At 44.7% G+C, this 18,593-nt stretch overlaps 1 protein-coding gene across 1 annotated transcript in view; it reads left to right on the forward strand.

Annotated features, from left to right (window-relative positions):
• Positions 1-421: 421 nt before the first annotated feature.
• XPOT (exportin for tRNA) overlaps positions 422-18,593 on the forward strand; it is an 80,200-nt gene continuing 62,028 nt past the window's right edge. The window contains 5 exon segments of the mRNA XM_068276766.1: positions 422-619; positions 6,665-6,801; positions 8,443-8,525; positions 15,569-15,625; positions 16,945-17,014. Of these exon segments, the coding sequence (XP_068132867.1) occupies positions 6,742-6,801; positions 8,443-8,525; positions 15,569-15,625; positions 16,945-17,014 (270 nt within the window). The 5' untranslated portion in view covers positions 422-619; positions 6,665-6,741.

An 18,593-nucleotide genomic window follows, 5' to 3' on the forward strand; every position in this document is an offset into this window, starting at 1 on the left:
GCTTATGGGGCTGGAGGAAACCCCGGGTAAGTACAAAAAAACTTTGTAATGCGTGATCTCTGGTACACGTCCCAGCAGGATTGATTGTTGGCCGCTGCACACAAAGAATGTTTCTCAGCTGAAATGAACCTTCCGTTTTCTTTGCTCTGGACTGAGGTGCAGTGAGACTCAAAAGGTTGATCTTTGAACATGTCTTTATGTACCCTAGAGAGCAATGCAACAATGAAAAGAGTGGCACTTTATATATTATGGCACTACTACTAGTATATTACTAATTGAATCGGTGGTGATGGTTTGATTGAACAGTCTAGCTTAGCATCAGCTTGTGTAGTCCCGGAAAGCTCTCACTAGATGGCACTAGGCTTTCCAATTGTCGCGTCAGCTCATGCAATCCACTAGCAACACACAGGCAGCGAGCCCGTCGCTGCGTCATGACGACAAGCACCGGAGCGCGCTGGCAATCGGAACGTGTTATTGGAGTGCACGATAGTACCAGCCCCGCCGCTGCCTGCAGTTTCACCGACGCCGTGACGTCACACGCGGTTTTATAGGTTTCACGTAGGAAAACACCGGTGTGGAGGGGTAATCGCTGCTGCATGGAGTGGTGATTGTGGAGAAGGTGAGAGAAGTGGGGGCATGCTGTGTGCGCCATGTGGTTCCGGGCAATTGCTGAAAGTGCCCTATAGCTATGTACAGTGGTATTATCCGCACATGGGAATGGCCTGCAGTCACCCGAGTAGTGTAGCCAAGTCATCCTGAAAGCAACGTGTCGCGCTGGGGATGGGAGGACCCCAGCTACATGTCATGCGATTGAGCTGTGCGCCTCACACGTGTCCTCCTATGTGGCCACCTACACCTTCATATCCAACAAGTGCCGCCTGGCAAGAGTAATATAGCACCGTCTGCTCACTAGCACTTCCCAACTACCAGATTACAGTCCACTGCAGCATATTGCATCATGGTGCCCATGTCCAGCAGCAGTTTAGCAAGTTATAGGGCGCTGCCTGTCCCCTATTCATTCCTTAGTCTTCTATTTACTTCCCCATCCCTGTTTATTGTGAGTGTGCATTAAATGAGAGTTTAATTAAACCGTAATAATCATTTGCTCCCTCAATCTTAGTCCTGTCCAAAGTTCTGGTTTATCATCTGTTTATTCTTGCAGGTCTCAAATACTTGGAAATCTTAATTTGTAATACAGTAGTATGGTTAGCTTGTGCATAAGTGCAGCAAATATTATGGTGTCCAGCAGATCCCCTGGAAGGGTTCAGCACTCCTCTGTTATCTCTGACCCCTACACAAACATACACACCAGGGGTTCCCAAACGTTTTGGATCGAGGGACGGGTCAACATACTTCAGACTGCTAAGGGGCGGAGTATACATAAAATGATGTCTTTATGGGCCAGACAGTAAAGCATAACCCGGGTGACAACCAGGAGACCAATTGGACAGCAGTGTCACCTGATGTGGAATTTGATTGGAAACCAGCAAATTACTGCTTTCTGTCTTCCATGTGGCTGGGTGGTGCCAGCACTGCTAATCTATATGTGGACCACCAATATTTTATTATTATTATTTATTGAAGATGTAGCTGACCGCATCTATAAGTAATACATTTTTTGTGTGGGGGGCCGATAAAAAAGCCTCAGGGGGCCACATTTGGCCCGCGGGCCTTAGTTTGAGGACCACTGATACACACAAATGTTTTACTTTTAAATACATGTACTGTATAATGTTCTGTTTAAAAGATCTTTTGAGAAGTAACACAAAGTAGATTGTTTCATGTAATTTTTAATGTGATCTGTGTTGTAGTTCAGAATTTTGTTGTATGAGTTGAGTTGATCAGAATTTGCCAGATGCTAGGTTACCTCTATGGCTGTAAGTTTTACAATTGTATTTTTTTTTTTCTGTATATAAATGAGCATTGTAACCATTTCTGTTAAAGAAGGGCCCTGATGGTATCAAAACACATGTATTTTTTGTACATTTGCTGTGTAATGTAAGGGCCCTTAGTGTGATTGCAAAATGCCATTCTGTTGTACTAAATAAGACGGAAATGCAATCACACGAAAAATTCAGTATGCAGTGCATTTGCCAATTTACCAGAATCGCATAGTGGGAGCACCACACCACCATTTACATTTTTAAACTGAATACTTGTGCTCTGAGAGCAATTTGAAAATTGTATCAATGCATGTTCAGTAGAAATGAGCCCTAGAGATTTGTTTTTGTCTGTTGTGGTTATGTAAAGAGGTTTCAGGGAGCATGATGATCTTGGGTACAGTAAGGGTTTTGGTTCTAGAAGCTGACACACTAGTATAAAACTCCTATACACATCGAATCAATAATGAAATACGTAACATTCAGTTTGGACCTACAAAGATCTATGAGGAATTATCCCTTTGTTTGCACACAGCAGCTGAACAGAACTCTTTGTACCCTCTGCTTCTCAAATGCACTACATAATGTACAGCATGTATACTCTGAGAGGTTTATTTAGAAATTAGCTTGGAGACAGGTTTCTTTCCCCCCCCTTCTTTTGTGCCTTAAAGGACAACTGAAGTCAGAGGGAAATGGAGGCTGCCATATTTATTTCCCTTTTAAACACTACCAGTTGCTTGACAGCCTTGCTGAACTATCCCTTTTGCTTCAGTTGTCCTTTTAAAGGAAACCTGATATAAGACTAACTGCATGATTTATACTTACCTGGGGCTTCCTCCAACACCATAAGGATTGTGGGCTCCATCGTTGTCTTCCCTGGTTGCTCCCTTTTCCCACTCTTAGCTCTGTTAATTTCTATACAGGAAGTACGTCACTGAGATGTAGTCGTTCCACACATGCCCACTGCAACGCCGCTTCCAACCTTTCTAAAAGGTTTTCATCGCCCATTGACTTAAATTACTTCTGCTTCTGTGGTAGTTTGGCGGTAAATTGCTGTTGACTTAGTCCCAGAACTACGGCAGATCAGGCATTTCCGGCACAATGCAGTAAGTGTGCTAGGTCCTATTGCCTTGCATTGTCTTCGAGTTACCCTGCAGTAAAACAAGTAACAAACACTTGCCATGCAAGAGTGAAAGGGGCCTTAAAGGGACACTGTAGGGGCGTCAGGGGAAAATAAGTTGAAGTTACCCGGGGCTTCTAATGGTCCCACACAGACATCCTGTGCCTGCGCAGCCACTCACCGATGCTCCAGCCCTGCCTTTGGTTCACTTCTGGAATTTCAGACTTTAAAGTCTGAAAACCACTGCGCCTGCGCTGCCGTGTCCTCACTCCCGCTGATGGCACCAGGAGCGTACTGCGCACACCCAGTATGGTCTGTGCCTGCGCCGTGCGCTCCTGGTGACATCAGAGGAAGCGAGGACACGGCAGCGCAGGCGCAGTGGTTTTTTTAGACTTTAAAGTCTGAAATTCCAGAAGTGTTTCCCGGAGGCCGGGCCAGGGCATCGGTGAGTGGCTGCGCGGGCACAGGATGCCTGCGGAGGACCATTAGAAGCCCCGGGTAACTTCAACTCATTTCCCCCCCCCCCTACAGTATCCCTTTAAATAGTATTAAAGAGTAACTGTCAGGCTGCAGAAGCTAATTTAAACCTCTATTCTCCTGTGTTAAACAGTTTAGAAGGAAGCTCAAAAGCCATTAGTGAAGATAAACATTTCAGTTACCTTTGATGTGTGCTTATCAGCAAGTCTGTTATAGACCCATAAAGACGCAAGCCGCAGCTAAACTGCAAAGCATTCTGGGGCACTCCCCTCGGCTGCTAATGAGACGTTACAGAAGCTTGTAATCAGTCTAGCTGTGTAGCACTGATAAATCTCGGGGCAGAGTACTCTGCAGGAGTCAGCTATTGTTCCTAGCCACATGGCTCATTAATATTCACTGCACACCGTGTTGTTCAAGAACGAGCTTATCTGTGATCAGGAATCAGGCAGGACATGAAGACACATTTGACAGAAAAACATGGAGCCTGCCATGAGCTGTCAGGAGCATCTATCTCTGCATATACTATATACAAATTCTGTGAAGTACAAACGTGGACAGTGAAATGCATATGTAATGTAAGTACAGGCAATCTTTAGCTACTGATATATGTGTTTATTTTCTCTGAGACCTTATACCTAACAGCTCCTCTTTAAAGAGGAACTGTAACGCCAAAACGGCCCCTGGGGGGTACTCACCTCGGGTGGGGGAAGCCTCAGGATCCTAATGAGGCTTCCCACGCCGTCCTGCGTCCCTCGGGGGTCTCGCTGTAGCCCTCCGTGCAGTCCGGGCAGCGGTGACGTCATTATTTACCTTCCTGGCTCCTGCGCAGGCGCTCTGATGCCTCTCGGCGCCGAAGTAGGCGGAAATACCCGATCGCCATCGGGTCTGCTCTACTGCGCAGGCGCAAGTTTCCGGCGCCTGCGCAGTAGAGCGGACCCGACGGAGATCGGGTATTTCCGTCTATTTCCGTGCAAAAAGTCGCCACAGCGCCCCCGCTGGAGCCAGCAAAGGTAAATATTGAAATGACAGTCGGCACAGTCGCCGGCTGTTCGGAGGGCTGCGGCGAGACCCCCGTGGGACAGAGGACGGTGTGGGAAGCCTCATTAGGATCCGGAGGCTTCCCCCACCCGAGGTGAGTACCCCCCAGGGGAGGTTTTTGTTGTTACAGAGTCTCTTTAAGTAAAAATTATTAGCTAGCATGGGGCTTCTTCCTGGTCCCTCGCCGTTATTCAGTGCATCTCTGTTCTTCTGATGTCCCTTTCCATAAGCTGGGTGAGAGTCTCCAGCCACCGCTCATGAACAGTGCCAGTTGTGTGCCTCCAAATTGCATATGCGCTGTAGCAAATTTTGACTTCTTTCACAGAACACCCCCAGCTGCGGGAGCACAATACAGGAGGCAATAGGGCAGGACCTCCGAGAGGGGAGGAGTAATCACCTGCCTGGAGGGATGACATCAGAACAGGTAACTTTAACCCTACAACAACAACCCCCCCCCCCCCATCCTCCACCATTAATACAGAGCCTTCCAAAGCAGACTCTGTCATTTTTACATGAGGTGCACTTTAAGTTCTGGGGAGTTTGCTGACCATGGACTGGAAATTTCAAGAGCCACTTAATCCTTTTGGCCTTATGGCACGGTGCTCGAACGATAGATAAATTCCGACATGTCCGATCTGATTTTCGATTGTTTTTCTGATTTTCTTATAGAAGTGAATGGAAATCGATCAGAAAAAGATCAAAAAATCGATTGGACAGTAAAGCTGTTGAAAAATCTTATCGTGTATTCCCAGCATTCGATAGAATTGTGAGTGAGCTTACTCCCTTGGATGAGAAGCAGCCCCACGGAAATGTCTCTGGATGCTTTACTGTTGGCAAGAGACAAGTCTGATTGTTGCGCTCACCTTTTCTTCTGTGGACAATCATTTTGCCAGATGCTCCAAACATTCAAAAAGAGGCTTCATGAGAGAAAATGTCTTCCCCAGACCTCTTTACCTTCTGCAAAACTTAGCAGTATGAGGCCAGGCCTAGACTTTGGAGAGCCATCTAGGAGTTGTCACATGACTGTATCATGAAAACTTGTAATAGGTATTTACCTTTTTTTTTTTTTTGTTTCTGGAGGTAGGAAGGTGGAATAGTATTCTGCTCCTACAGTGTGCTTGTGGATGGATCGCTCACACCTCAGTATTTTTATTGAAGGAAGTTCTCTTAGTTTCTGCATGAAAATGCTGTGAACATACTGAAAATTAGAGATCTTTTCAGATTGTTACTTCTAGAAAAGTGGAGAACAGAAGAGTGCTATAGTCAGAAGAATAGTAGCACTTCTGGGAGAAGGCTGTTCCCTGTTATAAAGAATCCCTGAAAAGTAATGACAAGGCTACCTTTTAGTGCTGTCATTTTCTGTTGTGAATCTTATTGGATCTCCCACAGTTTGCCTAGTCAGTCTTTGGGCACTGCTCATGGCTCGTTAGTGCAGTGCGATGTCCACAGATGATGTACCTAAACTTTCTAGTGCATAGACGTGTAGGCAGTGACGGTAATTATGGGGCTCCGAATGTACAAGACTAATCTATGCTGTTTAGCAGGCAACGTTTACCTTATCCATATTTCAGGTACACTTTAATTATAATTTTGATAGTTGTTGATTCGTATGGCAATTTTTTTTTTCTTAATGAAAGTTATTGAATCTGTTTGCATTAATGTGGATGCACATTCTGCTGTAGTGGTCAAACATAACTCATGTGGTTGCAAGCTGTAGAATGCATTCTTACGTTTCCAATTACTGACTTCAGATTTTTATATTGGTCTTCCTAAAAATACGGTAATTCTGAACCCCTTTTTTTCATGATTTTATTCACGCTTTCCTCACAATGAAAACAATGGAAAGCAGCATTGTTTACATTATTGGGGAAATCATTTAGGCTGTATCACAACTCATCAGGCTTACATGTATACAAAACCGTTGTTTATAATTTATAAATAAAAGTGGTTTTGATTGAAATGCCTATTTTACAGAATTTGCTGAGGACCTGTAGAACAGTGTGATTGTACACTTAATGTAACGGGAGTAATGCTGTGCAGGATGTTGTCGCCTGTCTTGATTATCTGTGGGATTTGCTGAGACAAGCAGCACCATTGTGTTTGCAAATACCGTGTTTGTCCTAACTTTGCTTTTTTCATTCTTTGGCAGATGTTGGTGGACTCTGCTGTGCCAGAAAGGGGCAAACCTAATGTGAGAAATAGGGAGCTCGAAGTATAGCAGCAGACATGGATGAACAAGCCCTACTTGGACTGAACCCAAATGCCAATGCTAACTTCAGAGAGAGAGTAAGTTTGTGTTTTTTTTTTTTTTTTGTCATTATGGTAATATAGGTAGAAAAAAACAACGTTTTGTAAAAAATGATACCTTTTTGTCATTATGGTAACAAATTGAACATACATGTCTGCATTTACTAATGCTGGATAGACAAGATGCAATTTTTGTATCCGATAGACTGGTCGCTCCATAATTCCCAGCATGTTTGATCGCCTTCTGATCGAGAAAGGGATAGATTTTGTGCAGTACTGATCTGAAGCAGATTCGATGTGCTGAAAATTGTCGAGCAGTCAATTTTTCTGATGCCTAAATTGCATTGTGCGTGATTAGCCTTAAAGGGAATGCCCGAGGTCTTGAAGAAAAAAAATTACTTACCCAGGACTTCCTCCAGCCCCTGGCAGCCGACATGTCTCACGCCGAAGCTTCGTTCTTATCTGATGGCCTGGGGTCCCCGCCGGTGCAGACGACAACCTTGTGCAGTCCTCTACTGTGCCTGTGCGAGCACTGCTGTCAATCAAGTCCACGTTGTCCAGAGTTTACTGCGCAGGCTCAGTATACTCCGAACAATGTGGATTGATTGACAGCGGTGCTCGCTCAGGTGCAGTAGAGGTCGTCCTCTACACCGGCGAGGACCCCGGGCCGGCGGCTGAGAGCGGAGCTGCGGTGTGGGATATGTGTGCTGCAAGGGGCTGGAGGAAGTAAGTAGATTCCTCCCGGGGGGGGGGTGTGAAATCAGGCAACTGGATATTCTGTAAGTACACTCATCTTATTATGTTTAAAGAATATTTGTAGTGAGCTTAGTATTAAGACAGCCATCTTTAGTCTTTTAAATTGCCTGCTGTTTAGCTGTAGTACTGATGGTATGCTTTCATTATTGTCTGCAGAAAATTAATGGGCACCATATCTGATCTGAGTACTTATTCTAGACCAGTTATTTAGTATATAATAGTCAGCCAGGCATACAAAGTTTTGGAAAAAGGAATAAACCTGTTTTGTTTAACATGCCTGACTCCCTTTAGGCCTGGGACTCACTAGAGCACTTTCAGCAGCGATTTATGCTTTCTAGGAATTGCCGGCAATTCAAAAAGTGTTTCTCTGCTCAAGGCCTAAACCCACTAATGTAGAATGAATGGCCATAATCCCGCAGGAGTGGCTGCAATTTGCTGGAACCGCGGTCACTCTGTATGCAGCATTTTCGGAATGATTTCATAACAGGAAGCAGGGCCCAAAATCGCTTTCCGTAATATCACTCCGGAAATGGCTCTGCTTTCAAGGGGGAAAATCTCTCTAAACCACACTAACGTTTGCAATCTCCAGTGTGTCTCAGGGCTCTCTTGTCTGTATGTAGTAGCCATGCTAGTCCTTTATTCCTGCAGCTGCTTGGCGCTGCAATAGCTTTTGATTTTACAGGCCTTTAATCGAGCGTACAGACAGTTATTTAGTAGTGCAGCGTATTGATGTTTTGCAGCCTTTTGTTACTGGATTTTGTTTAATTACTTTGCGCCTGCGTTGCCGTGTCCTCGCTCCCGCTGATGTCACCAGGAGCGTACTGCGCAGGCACAGACTATACTGGATTTATTAGTTGTTAATTTGCTTTGTACATGGAGTATTATTTTGTCAGTGATATTTAAACATTTTATGTTTTATTCCAGGCATTAGCTTATTTTGAGCAACTAAAAGTTTCACCTGATGCATGGCAGGTCTGTGCTGAAGCCTTGGCCAAACACATATATAGGTAAGGATTAATTGCATGGTGCAATTAGATAATTTATTACTAATGTCCCCTCGATGAAGGCATGGATATTGTACTGTGACTCAAATAAAATGATCTTTCAGCAGAATTGGCATTTTATAGGATTCCAGAGCATTGCTGTGGTTAAAAACTGAAGCTGTAATGGGTGGGGGGGGGTAATAATTAATCACTGCACCTCCCGTTCACCTCCATCCCCGCCGCTCTTCTCTGGTCAGTCCTATTCTCCTGGGTGACTTCAGGCACACTGGGCGCGGCCACAGGGGATCGGAACGGACATACTGCACAGCACAGTATGTCCAGGGTTGAGGTCACTGAGGAGAATGGGACTGGGCAGAGGTGAACGGGAGGTGCGGTGAGTATTTGATTATTGCCCACCACAGCTTTAATTTCTTTGAAGCGGATATGAGATGAAAAACTAACTAACAAGTAACTTGTCTATATATCTTATCTAAAGTTTAGATAGTTTACACAGCATATCTAGCTGCAAACAGCTTCAACAGAATGATTATTTCTTCCTGTGATACAATGACAGCGGCCATGTTCTGTTTGTAAATATTACACACAGGCAAGCTGATCTGCATCTCCAGCCCTCAGACTGTGAAAACCTAATTCCCCCTCCTTCCTCCTCCCCTCTGCTTCTGAAATCTCTGGCTAGTAACACCTCCTCCTGCCCAGACTGAGTTCCCATAAGCCCTTGCTACTGTCTGAAAATGCTAAGGCACTGTGAAAAGCTGTGGGCGAGGCTTGTTTAGTCTATAGGGAATTAGAGTATTAAAACAAAAAAGTATTTGGCTTGAGGATGCCCTATAAACTATATGAAAGGAACACCATTATGCAAGGAGAAAAAGTTTATCTCGGGTCCACTTAAATGAAAAAAAACTCTTCTTTGAGAGTATGTATTGACTTTTTAGGTTACAGCCATCTTTATGGTGCCAGAACTACCATCATGCTTCAAAGGTGAGGCTCCATGACGTGCAACAGGCCATAACCTGTTATTGGCTTAGACCTGATGCCTGAGCAGATAGTGCAAGTGCAGTATGTTAAAGCGTAAGTCCAGGCAGAAAGAATCCATGAAATTTTACATCTGTCAACATTAAGGGTCTGTTTTGTCTTATAAAGTACAATAATTTCATTAGATTGGACAAACTGCAAATTATTTGTACCTTCTTATATTTTAAGATTGAAGTTTAGCATTTCAAAAAACTATTCAGATTTGCCGTGAACTAGCCTTTCTCTAAAGTAATTCCCACTTTAATCGTCATCCATTTAGTAACCTGGTCCTGTATGAGCAGTCTTCTTCTCACAGCAGTACAGTGAAATGCATAGAATCTCATAGGCATTTTGTGCACTATTGATGCGGGCAGTGAACGTTGTAATTCTTTTTGTAACTTGCTTTGCATTATTACATTAAATGTGCAAATTAATGATACAATTTTAGCTATAGACCTTCCAATCTGATAGTGATGTAAAGGAAAAAAATCAACCAATCTGATCATTTCAGATGAAATCAATCTGAAAAATTGGTCAATGAAGCAATTGATAAATCAGTTTGTTGATTGGCACCGTTACCACTAACTGAGTTAACCACTTGCCGACCGCACACTCATACCGTGCGGCGGCAAAGTGGTAGCTGGAGGACCAGCGCCGCAGATCTGCGTCGCCAGGTGCCTCCCTAATTAATCAGGAAAGGCCGCTCGCGCGAGCGGCCGTTTCCTGTTAGATCACGGAGCGGGTCTCCGTCAATAGCCTGCGAGCCGCTGATCGCGGCTCGCAGACTAAATGTAAACGCAGGAGATGTATGTCTCCTTTGTTTACATTGAACGGCGCTGCTGCGCAGCAGCGCCGCAAGGCAGATCGGCGATCCCCGGCCAATCAGCGGCCGGGGATCGCCGCCATGTGACAGAGGACATCCTGTCACAGGCTGCACAGGACGGATAGTGTCCTGTGCAGCCCCGATGACCAGGGGGGACAGGTAGGAGAGGGAGGGGGGGAATTTCGCCGCGGAGAGGGGCTTTGAGGTGCCCCCCCCCCCGCAACATGCCTGCCGACCGGAGCGATCAGACCCCCCCTGCACATCATCCCCATAGGGGGGAAAAAAGGGAGGCGATCTGATCGCTCAGCGTGCACCCTGATCTGTGCTGGGGGCTGCAGAGCCCACCCAGCACAGATCACAACAAACAGCGCTGGTCCTTAAGGGGGGGGGGGGGTTAAAGGCTGGGTCCTCAAGTGGTTGATTGATCGGAAGGTCAATAACTTGCTAAATTGTATCGTTAAGGGGCACCTTAGATCCACACTATTTTTTTTTATTTTTTTATTTTTTATTTTTTTAGTATGTTTGATGTTCCTTTTAAAGCAAACATGAAGTAAAAATAAATGTATGAGATAATGTATATGTGTAGTGGGGATAATAAATAGAACAGAAGTAGCAAAGAAAAGCGTTTCATGATGTTTTCCAGTGCAGGAAGCGTTATCTAAGCAAAAGATCTTCTCTGATCTATTCAACCAACTTGGTCAAACTCAGTCCTGTTTTCTGAACAGCTAAAAGTGTACCTGTAGTGCAAAAGAATGCTCCTGTGGGGGTACTTGAGGGGGAAGCTTCTGTATCCTAAAGAAGATCCCCCCCCTTCCTCAGCAGAGGGGATCCAGCGCTGGGACCCGAAAATCCGCTTGTTGGAAACCTCGTGCAGGCACACTAGCGGCTCTCCGTTCAGGAAATAGCTGAGCCCAATGAGGTTTGCTCTGCTGTGCAGGTGCAAGCCGTCTGTGCAGTAGAGTGGACCTGATCAGGCTTGTCTATTTCTGCTAGTATGCCTGCGCAAGGCAAGTGATTTGGCACAAGTGAGAACCAAGCCTAACATACTCTAATCACACTGAATAAAAGTGTTCTTCAGTATACTATTCCTAGGAAAATCACTACAGTGTCTTGGAATGTTTTGTAATAACAAGGGTTGGTTGTTGGCTTGATAACTGTCTTTTTGTATCTTATCTTCTATGACTAATCCCATTTATTTTCCCAGCCCAGAACAAATGTGCCATGGCTAGTTTCTTTACTACACTGTTAAAAAATTATATAATATAATAATTATATATCTATATATATAATAGACTAAGTGCCTCAACCTTCAAACAAGAAGAAGAAGTACTTTGCATGAGAAAATGTATGCGTGCTCAAACACCAAGTTTAAGGCCTCTTTTCCACGGACTGTTGAGCTGTGTGCTCAGCAAGCAGTTACCAGGCAGCAGTGAGCAGATACCAGGCAGCAACAAGCAGTTACCAGGCAGCAGCGAGCAGTTACCAGGCAGCAGCGAGCAGTTACCAGGCAGCAGCGAGCAGTTACCAGGCAGCAGCGAGCAGTTACCAGGCAGCAGCGAGCAGTTACCAGGCAGCAGCGAGCAGTTACCAGGCAGCAGCGAGCAGTTACCAGGCAGCAGCGAGCAGTTACCAGGCAGCAGCGAGCAGTTACCAGGCAGCAGCGAGCAGTTACCAGGCAGCAGCGAGCAGTTACCGAGCCATTTCACTGCCTATTCACAGTCCATGGAAAAGAGGCCTTACCCTAGCAAGTCTGACATTGCAAATCTGGCCTAATTGGCTATTCATGAGGCAATGCTCATGCAAATGCATGCACAAACCAATACCACAAAGCAGTCACCCTGCTACATGCTACATTAGCACTATCCGGCTTAGTGCACACCAGAGCGGTTCGGCAGCGTTTTGCGATCCACTTGCGGCTGCGGATACGCTTGGGTAATGTATTTCAATGGGCTGGTGCACACCAGAGCGGGAGGCGTTTTGCTGAAACGCATACTCCCGAGGTGAGGCATTTTTTGGATTGTGGAGGCGTTTCTGCCTCCAATGTAAAGTATAGGAAAAACGCAAACCGCTCTGAAAAACGGCAGTTCAGAGCGGTTTTGCAGGCGTTTTTGTTACAGAAGCTGTTCAGTAACAGCTTTACTGTAACAATATATGAAATCTACTACACCAAAAACGCTTTACAAAACCGCAAAATGCTAGGTGAAATGCTACAGAAAAATAAGAAAAAGCGTTTCAAAATCTGCTAGCATTTTGCGGATCTGCTAGCAGTTTTTGGTGTGCTCCAGGCCTCCAGGAGTGCCACGGGGAGGATTCCCAATGCCCCCTTTTTATACAACTGGGGGGACCGCAGGGTCCCAGGCTCTCTCACTGCCTGGAAACCACAGCGGCACCCCGGATAAGGAGGCTGGGTGGCGTGGACGACCCCCCCCCCCCCCCCCCCAAGTGTGGCCAGCGCCGAGGAGAGCCGTCTGCACCCACCTCCCAATATTAAAAACGGGCACTTACCTTAACGTCCATTGCGTTCTGCTACATGCGCATTAATTTGGGGGCACCACATGAGAAAGGAGAGAAGCATGGGTCACCCCGAGCTTTAGAGCTCAGGGCTGGCTCACATCCAGCACTCCAGAGGGGGGGGGGGGGGGGGGGAGGACAGGCGCACTCACTCCAGGGTTCACACCACCGGAGCAAGCCATCCACCACCTGCCTCCAAAGGATACAAACTGCACAAAATGCTTTCCATGAGAAAATTAATGCGCATGTAGCAGAACCCAATTAAGGTAAGTGGCTGTTTTTAATATTAGGAGGTGGGTGCGGACGGCTCTCCCCAGCGCTGGCCACGCTTGGGGGGGGGGGGGGGGGGGGGTTTGGCTGCGCCACCCAGCCTCCCACTCAGGGGTGCCGCTTTGGTTCCCAGGGAGCGAGAGAGCACTTTGCAGTATTGTTTTTTTGACCCTGCATAGTTTGGCATGCGAAAGCAAATGCATATTTGCATGAGCATTGCCTCATAAATAGCCAATTAGGCCAGATTTGGAAAGCCAGACTTGCTAGGGTTAAACTTGGTGTTTGAGCACGCATACATTTTCTCATGGAAAGCCTACTTCTTCTTGCTTCAAGGTTGAGGCACGTACTCTATTAGATAGATAGATGCGGCGTATGCTACGACGCGGGTTGGCTAGTATATATTCAAGCAGCGATGTGTAACACTGTGTCAGTGACGTCACCACGTGCAGTCACGTTGTTCTGTAGCTCCGCCCTACGCATTGCCCTAGCAACTCATCAGGGGATACGGGGTTGATGAGCAGCGTGCATTTATGTTGTTTATTGCATATGACAACTACTCCTCCTGGGCTTCGGCTTGCTGGCTCACATACCTTATATACAGAGGCCATTCAAAGTCAGTGCATTACATACATTTGCATTGAATACGAAAAAACTCTAGCATAATACATACAATCAATTAATCAAATAGCATAAAAAATACACTTCCCTTAATATTTTGAGGAAGTAAACAGTAAAAACCCAATCTGAATGGCTGATATTGTGGTGAGACCCCTCTCACAGCTTGATGTCAGTTTCCTGTCTGAGCCTTGTTGCATTGTGGGAAAGATTTACAGCTGTTTCCAACTGCCAAGCAACCAGTGTTTCCCTCCCTTGTGCATGTGTGTTTTAAAAAACAAAACAAAAAAAAAACCACCTTTTAACCTAATGCAATGTTAGAAAGGGTGTGGTTAGATAACAGCTGTTGGTGCTGTGCTGTTAGTGTTTTTCATATCTGCCAGTAGGAAATATGATTACCTGCAAGCTGATTGTGGATCAATCAATATGAACAAATTACAAAGCGAATATCAATCATTTCTGGATCTACTTTATATTTTTTTAATCTTCTCACTTTGCAATGTATTGATTTTTTTTTTTTCTCCTTTTCACTAAAGTTTCTCTTTAACCCCTTTGGGACTGAGGACGTTAGTTACGTCCTCTGTGTGGCTGTCTGCTGCAGACAGGATGTAACTAACATTCTTGAAGTCCCGACGCGATCGAACGCAGCCGAATGGGGAGATTCAGCTGTCTCATGACAGCTGACATCTCCCCTTACTGATCAGGAGCCATGGAGATTGGTTTCTGATCATGTGATCACTACGATCACCGCTAATCGTAGTGATCACTAAGCGGCAGCAGGAAGGAAGAAAAGGACCCACTCGCCTCTCCTGACATTCCTCCGGTGATCGTCACTCTGCCTAGCATCCAGTCTCGCACTGCCTCTAGTGTCGAGTCCTGGCTTTCATGAAGCCGGGGCACAGAACTTAGCAGCAGTGTAAGGCTGGATGGAGAGGAGGCGTGGAGAACTGCTCCTCGCTGGACCTGGGGAGTTGAGTAATGGCTGCTACCTATACCCGGGACACCTATCCATACTGGGCATACCAATGCCTGGCTATCTGTACTGGGGAAACCTATGTCTGGCTATCTATACTGGCGGCACCTTGCATGCAAAAATTTGCTCTGGTCCTTAAGGGGGAATAATATGCCGGTCCTCAAGGGGTTAAAATCTAAATGGTAATAAGTGACATCTATTTTATTTAATGCATTTTGGTAGATTGGATTTTTGTCCGTGATAAATAAGTGCCCTCTATTTAAAGTGGCTTTCAGTTAAAGGGGATCCGAGATTAAAAATTAACTATAACAAGTAACTTGTCTATATATCTTATGTAAAGTTTAGATAGTTTACACAGCAAATCTATCTGCAAACAGCTTTAATAGAATGATTATTTCTTCCTGTGATACAATGACAGCAGCCATGTTGTTTGTAAACATTACACAGAGGCAGGCTTATCTGCATCTTGAGCAAAAAACCTACCCCCCCCCTCTCCTTCTCCTCCCCCCTGCCTCTGAAATCTCTGGCTAGTAATTCCTCCCCCTCCTCCTGCCCAGACGGAGCTCCTATGAGCCCTTGCTACTGTTTGACAGTGTCTTGGCTCTCTGAAAACCTGTGGGCGTGGCTTGTTTAGTTTATAGGGAATTAGAGTATTAAAACAAAAAAAAAGTATTTGGCTTGAGGAATGCCCTATAAACAATAGGAAAGGAACACAATTATGCAATGAGTAAAAGTTCATCTGGGATCCACTTTAAATTACTGTGGTGTGACTGCTTTTGAAAACTGTTTAAAAACAAATTTGCAGCAGGTATATGCTAACATTTAACTTGATTTTTTTTCCAGTGATGATCATGTCAAGTTTTTCTGCTTTCAAGTTTTGGAACATCAAATAAAATTCAAGTGAGTTTCATTTACTTTTTCCACTACTAGATGCCTTTTCTCTTCTAATATCAAAACGTTATTTATTTTTATCTAAAGCCCCATACACACGCTCAACAGCGGTCTTTTATGCAGCACAATTATCAACACAACTTTTTGTTTTGAAACGACCAGAAAAAGTTGCTTGCTATTGTTCAAGCGACTGATAAGATGTCAATCCAATAGTTGTATTGGATTCTTATCAATCTTATCAGTTGTTTGAACAATAGCAAGCAACTTTTTCTGGTTGTATCAACTAGTTTCTCAACAAAAGTTGTTTGATAATTGTGCTGCATAAAAGACTGCTGTTTAGCGTGTGTATGGGGCTTAACTTAAGCGGGGATTTATAAACTAGAAAATTGGCCAATGAATAGCTATTCAAAATTGGATGTGTGTATGCAACCCTAAGCTGGCCATACAATGGTCAATGTTGCCAGCAGATAGATCCCTCTCAGATCATTCTCGGATCAGAGAGGCATCTGTCTGAACAAATTCCTCTTCACACTGTGTGTACACAGATTCACAATAGATTTCCGCATGAATTCCATTGAAAATGTGAGCTCACTGTTTGCCGTATCTGCCCCTGGCCTTGCAGAGTGTTGGGGCAGCTAGTGTGGGGGCTTCACTGACCTGTCCGCTGGCGCTTCCTCCCATTTCTTCTCTCCACCGCTTGGGCTTCTTTATGTCTCTTTACTCTTGGGGGCTGTGTCCTTGTCGCTACAATATGAGCACCGTGGCACGTACCTTACAAGACCAACAGAGGCCAAATACTGTGACACACAGCTCCCCAGGAGTAAGGAGACAGGAAAAGTTTTTATTTATTTTTTATATGTGATAGCATGGAGATGGGTTAGGACCTCTTGCAGGCTTTTACTATGGTTTAAGCCCCCATTGGGGAGAGACAAACTCTCTTTTCTTTTTGACAGATAGCATGAGGACAGAGTGAGTTTATTACTTACAGTATATTTTACACTTTCCACGTTGGCATGGTGTAGGAATAAATCAATGGGACCAACTGTTTCCTTGACAACAGTCAAGGTTGCTTTTTACCTTTCATCTTCTCCCAGAGGCAACTGAGAGTAAAGCCTCATGCAGACATGTGAGAGGCATGTTGCCTATGTCGGGTATCTGGACGTGATCCCTCGATCGACATTGCAGGTCCCAGGCTGTACAGACTCATCGCTAGCCTGGAGGCTGGCAACGTGTTCGGTTGATATGTTGGGGAGGTTAGGGAGCGGTGGAGTGTCAAATTGTCTGTCTTTTAAAACATTCTGTGTTCAGTTTGTCTTTTTATTTTGTAGGTATTCTGAACTGACTGCATTGCAGCAGCAGTTGATAAGGGAAACTCTAATAGCATGGCTTCAAGCTCAGGTAAAGAGTGATCTAAGTACATAATAAACCAAATTAATGGTAGAGTTTAATGTGCAAGAAACTTTTCTACACTATAGTTTGTTTGGAATTGTGATTTCAAGCATACACAACTGTGATGTATTTCTATAAAACAGTAATCCTATTTTGTTTCATATGGGCAGCACGGTGGCGTAGTGGTTAGCTCTCTCGCCTTGCAGCGCTGGGTCCCTGGTTCGAATCCCAGCCAGGGCACAATCTGCAAAGAGTTTGTATGTTCTCTCCGTGTCTGCGTGGGTTTCCTCCGGGCACTCCGGTTTCCTCCCACATTCCAAAAACATACGGATAAGTTAATTGGCTCCCCCTAAAAAAATTGGCCCTAGACTACAGTACTTACACTACATAATATAGACATATGGCAATGGTAGGGATTAGATTGTGAGCTCCTTTGAGGGACAGTGTATATATATATATATATATATATATATATATATATATATATATATATATATATATATATATATATATATATATATATATATATATATATATATATATATATATATATATATATATATATATATATATATATATATATATATATATATATATACACACACACACACACTGTACAGCGCTGCGTAATATGTCGGCGCTATATAAATACTAAATAATAATAATAATAATATGATATGCAAAGCGGGAACAAGATGACAATATTTGTATATCAATCCAATGAGTAGGTTAGGGCCTTTTTCACTATGAAAGCTGAACTGCACGCTTGTCAGGCAGTTCAGCTTCCCATCTGCTGGCCACCAAGTGCCTCCGCAGTGCAATTTAATGCAGCTGAGTGGCAATGTTTGTAACCCCACACGTGTCAATGCTTGACGTGTGGTTACTTGGCAGTGGATGGAAACTGAGGTTGGTTTGTTCATTTTTTTTTTTTTTTTTAATTATTTATATTTAACAAGTGAAATGACTCTGGTAAACATTGTGGTGCGATGTTTGATGCAAATTATCAGGCAAACACTGTATTTTACGTACCATGAGAGCTCCGGACCATAACGCACCTAGATTTAGAGGACAAAAATCTGGGGAACAAAATGTACTAAATGTGGTGCTTCCATGGAGCAAGGGGCATCTTGTGGACCTTTTCCCCCTGACCTGTCTCTGACCTACTGTAAGCTACACTGCCCAGCTACACTACCCTAATCACTGCTGCCCCATCAGCTACACTATACACTAACTACTGCTGCCACACCAGCTAAGCTACACTGCTCTACACTAACCCTTGCTGCCCCACCGTGCTACACTAACCACTGCTGCCCCACCAGCTAAGCTACACTGCTCTACACTAACCCCTGCTGCCCCACCATGCTACACTACAGTAACCACTGCTGCCACACCAGCTACACTAACCCCTGCTGCCCCACCATGCTACACTACACTAACCACTGCTGCCCCACCAGCTAAGCTACACTGCTCTACACTAACCCCTGCTGCCCCACCATGCTACACTACATTACACTGCTGCCCCACCAACTAAGCTGCACTGCTCTACACTAATTCCTGCTGCCCCACCATGCTACACTACCGTAACCAC

This window comes from Hyperolius riggenbachi, chromosome 3 (assembly GCF_040937935.1).
Source record: "Hyperolius riggenbachi isolate aHypRig1 chromosome 3, aHypRig1.pri, whole genome shotgun sequence".
Lineage (NCBI taxonomy): Eukaryota > Metazoa > Chordata > Amphibia > Anura > Hyperoliidae > Hyperolius > Hyperolius riggenbachi.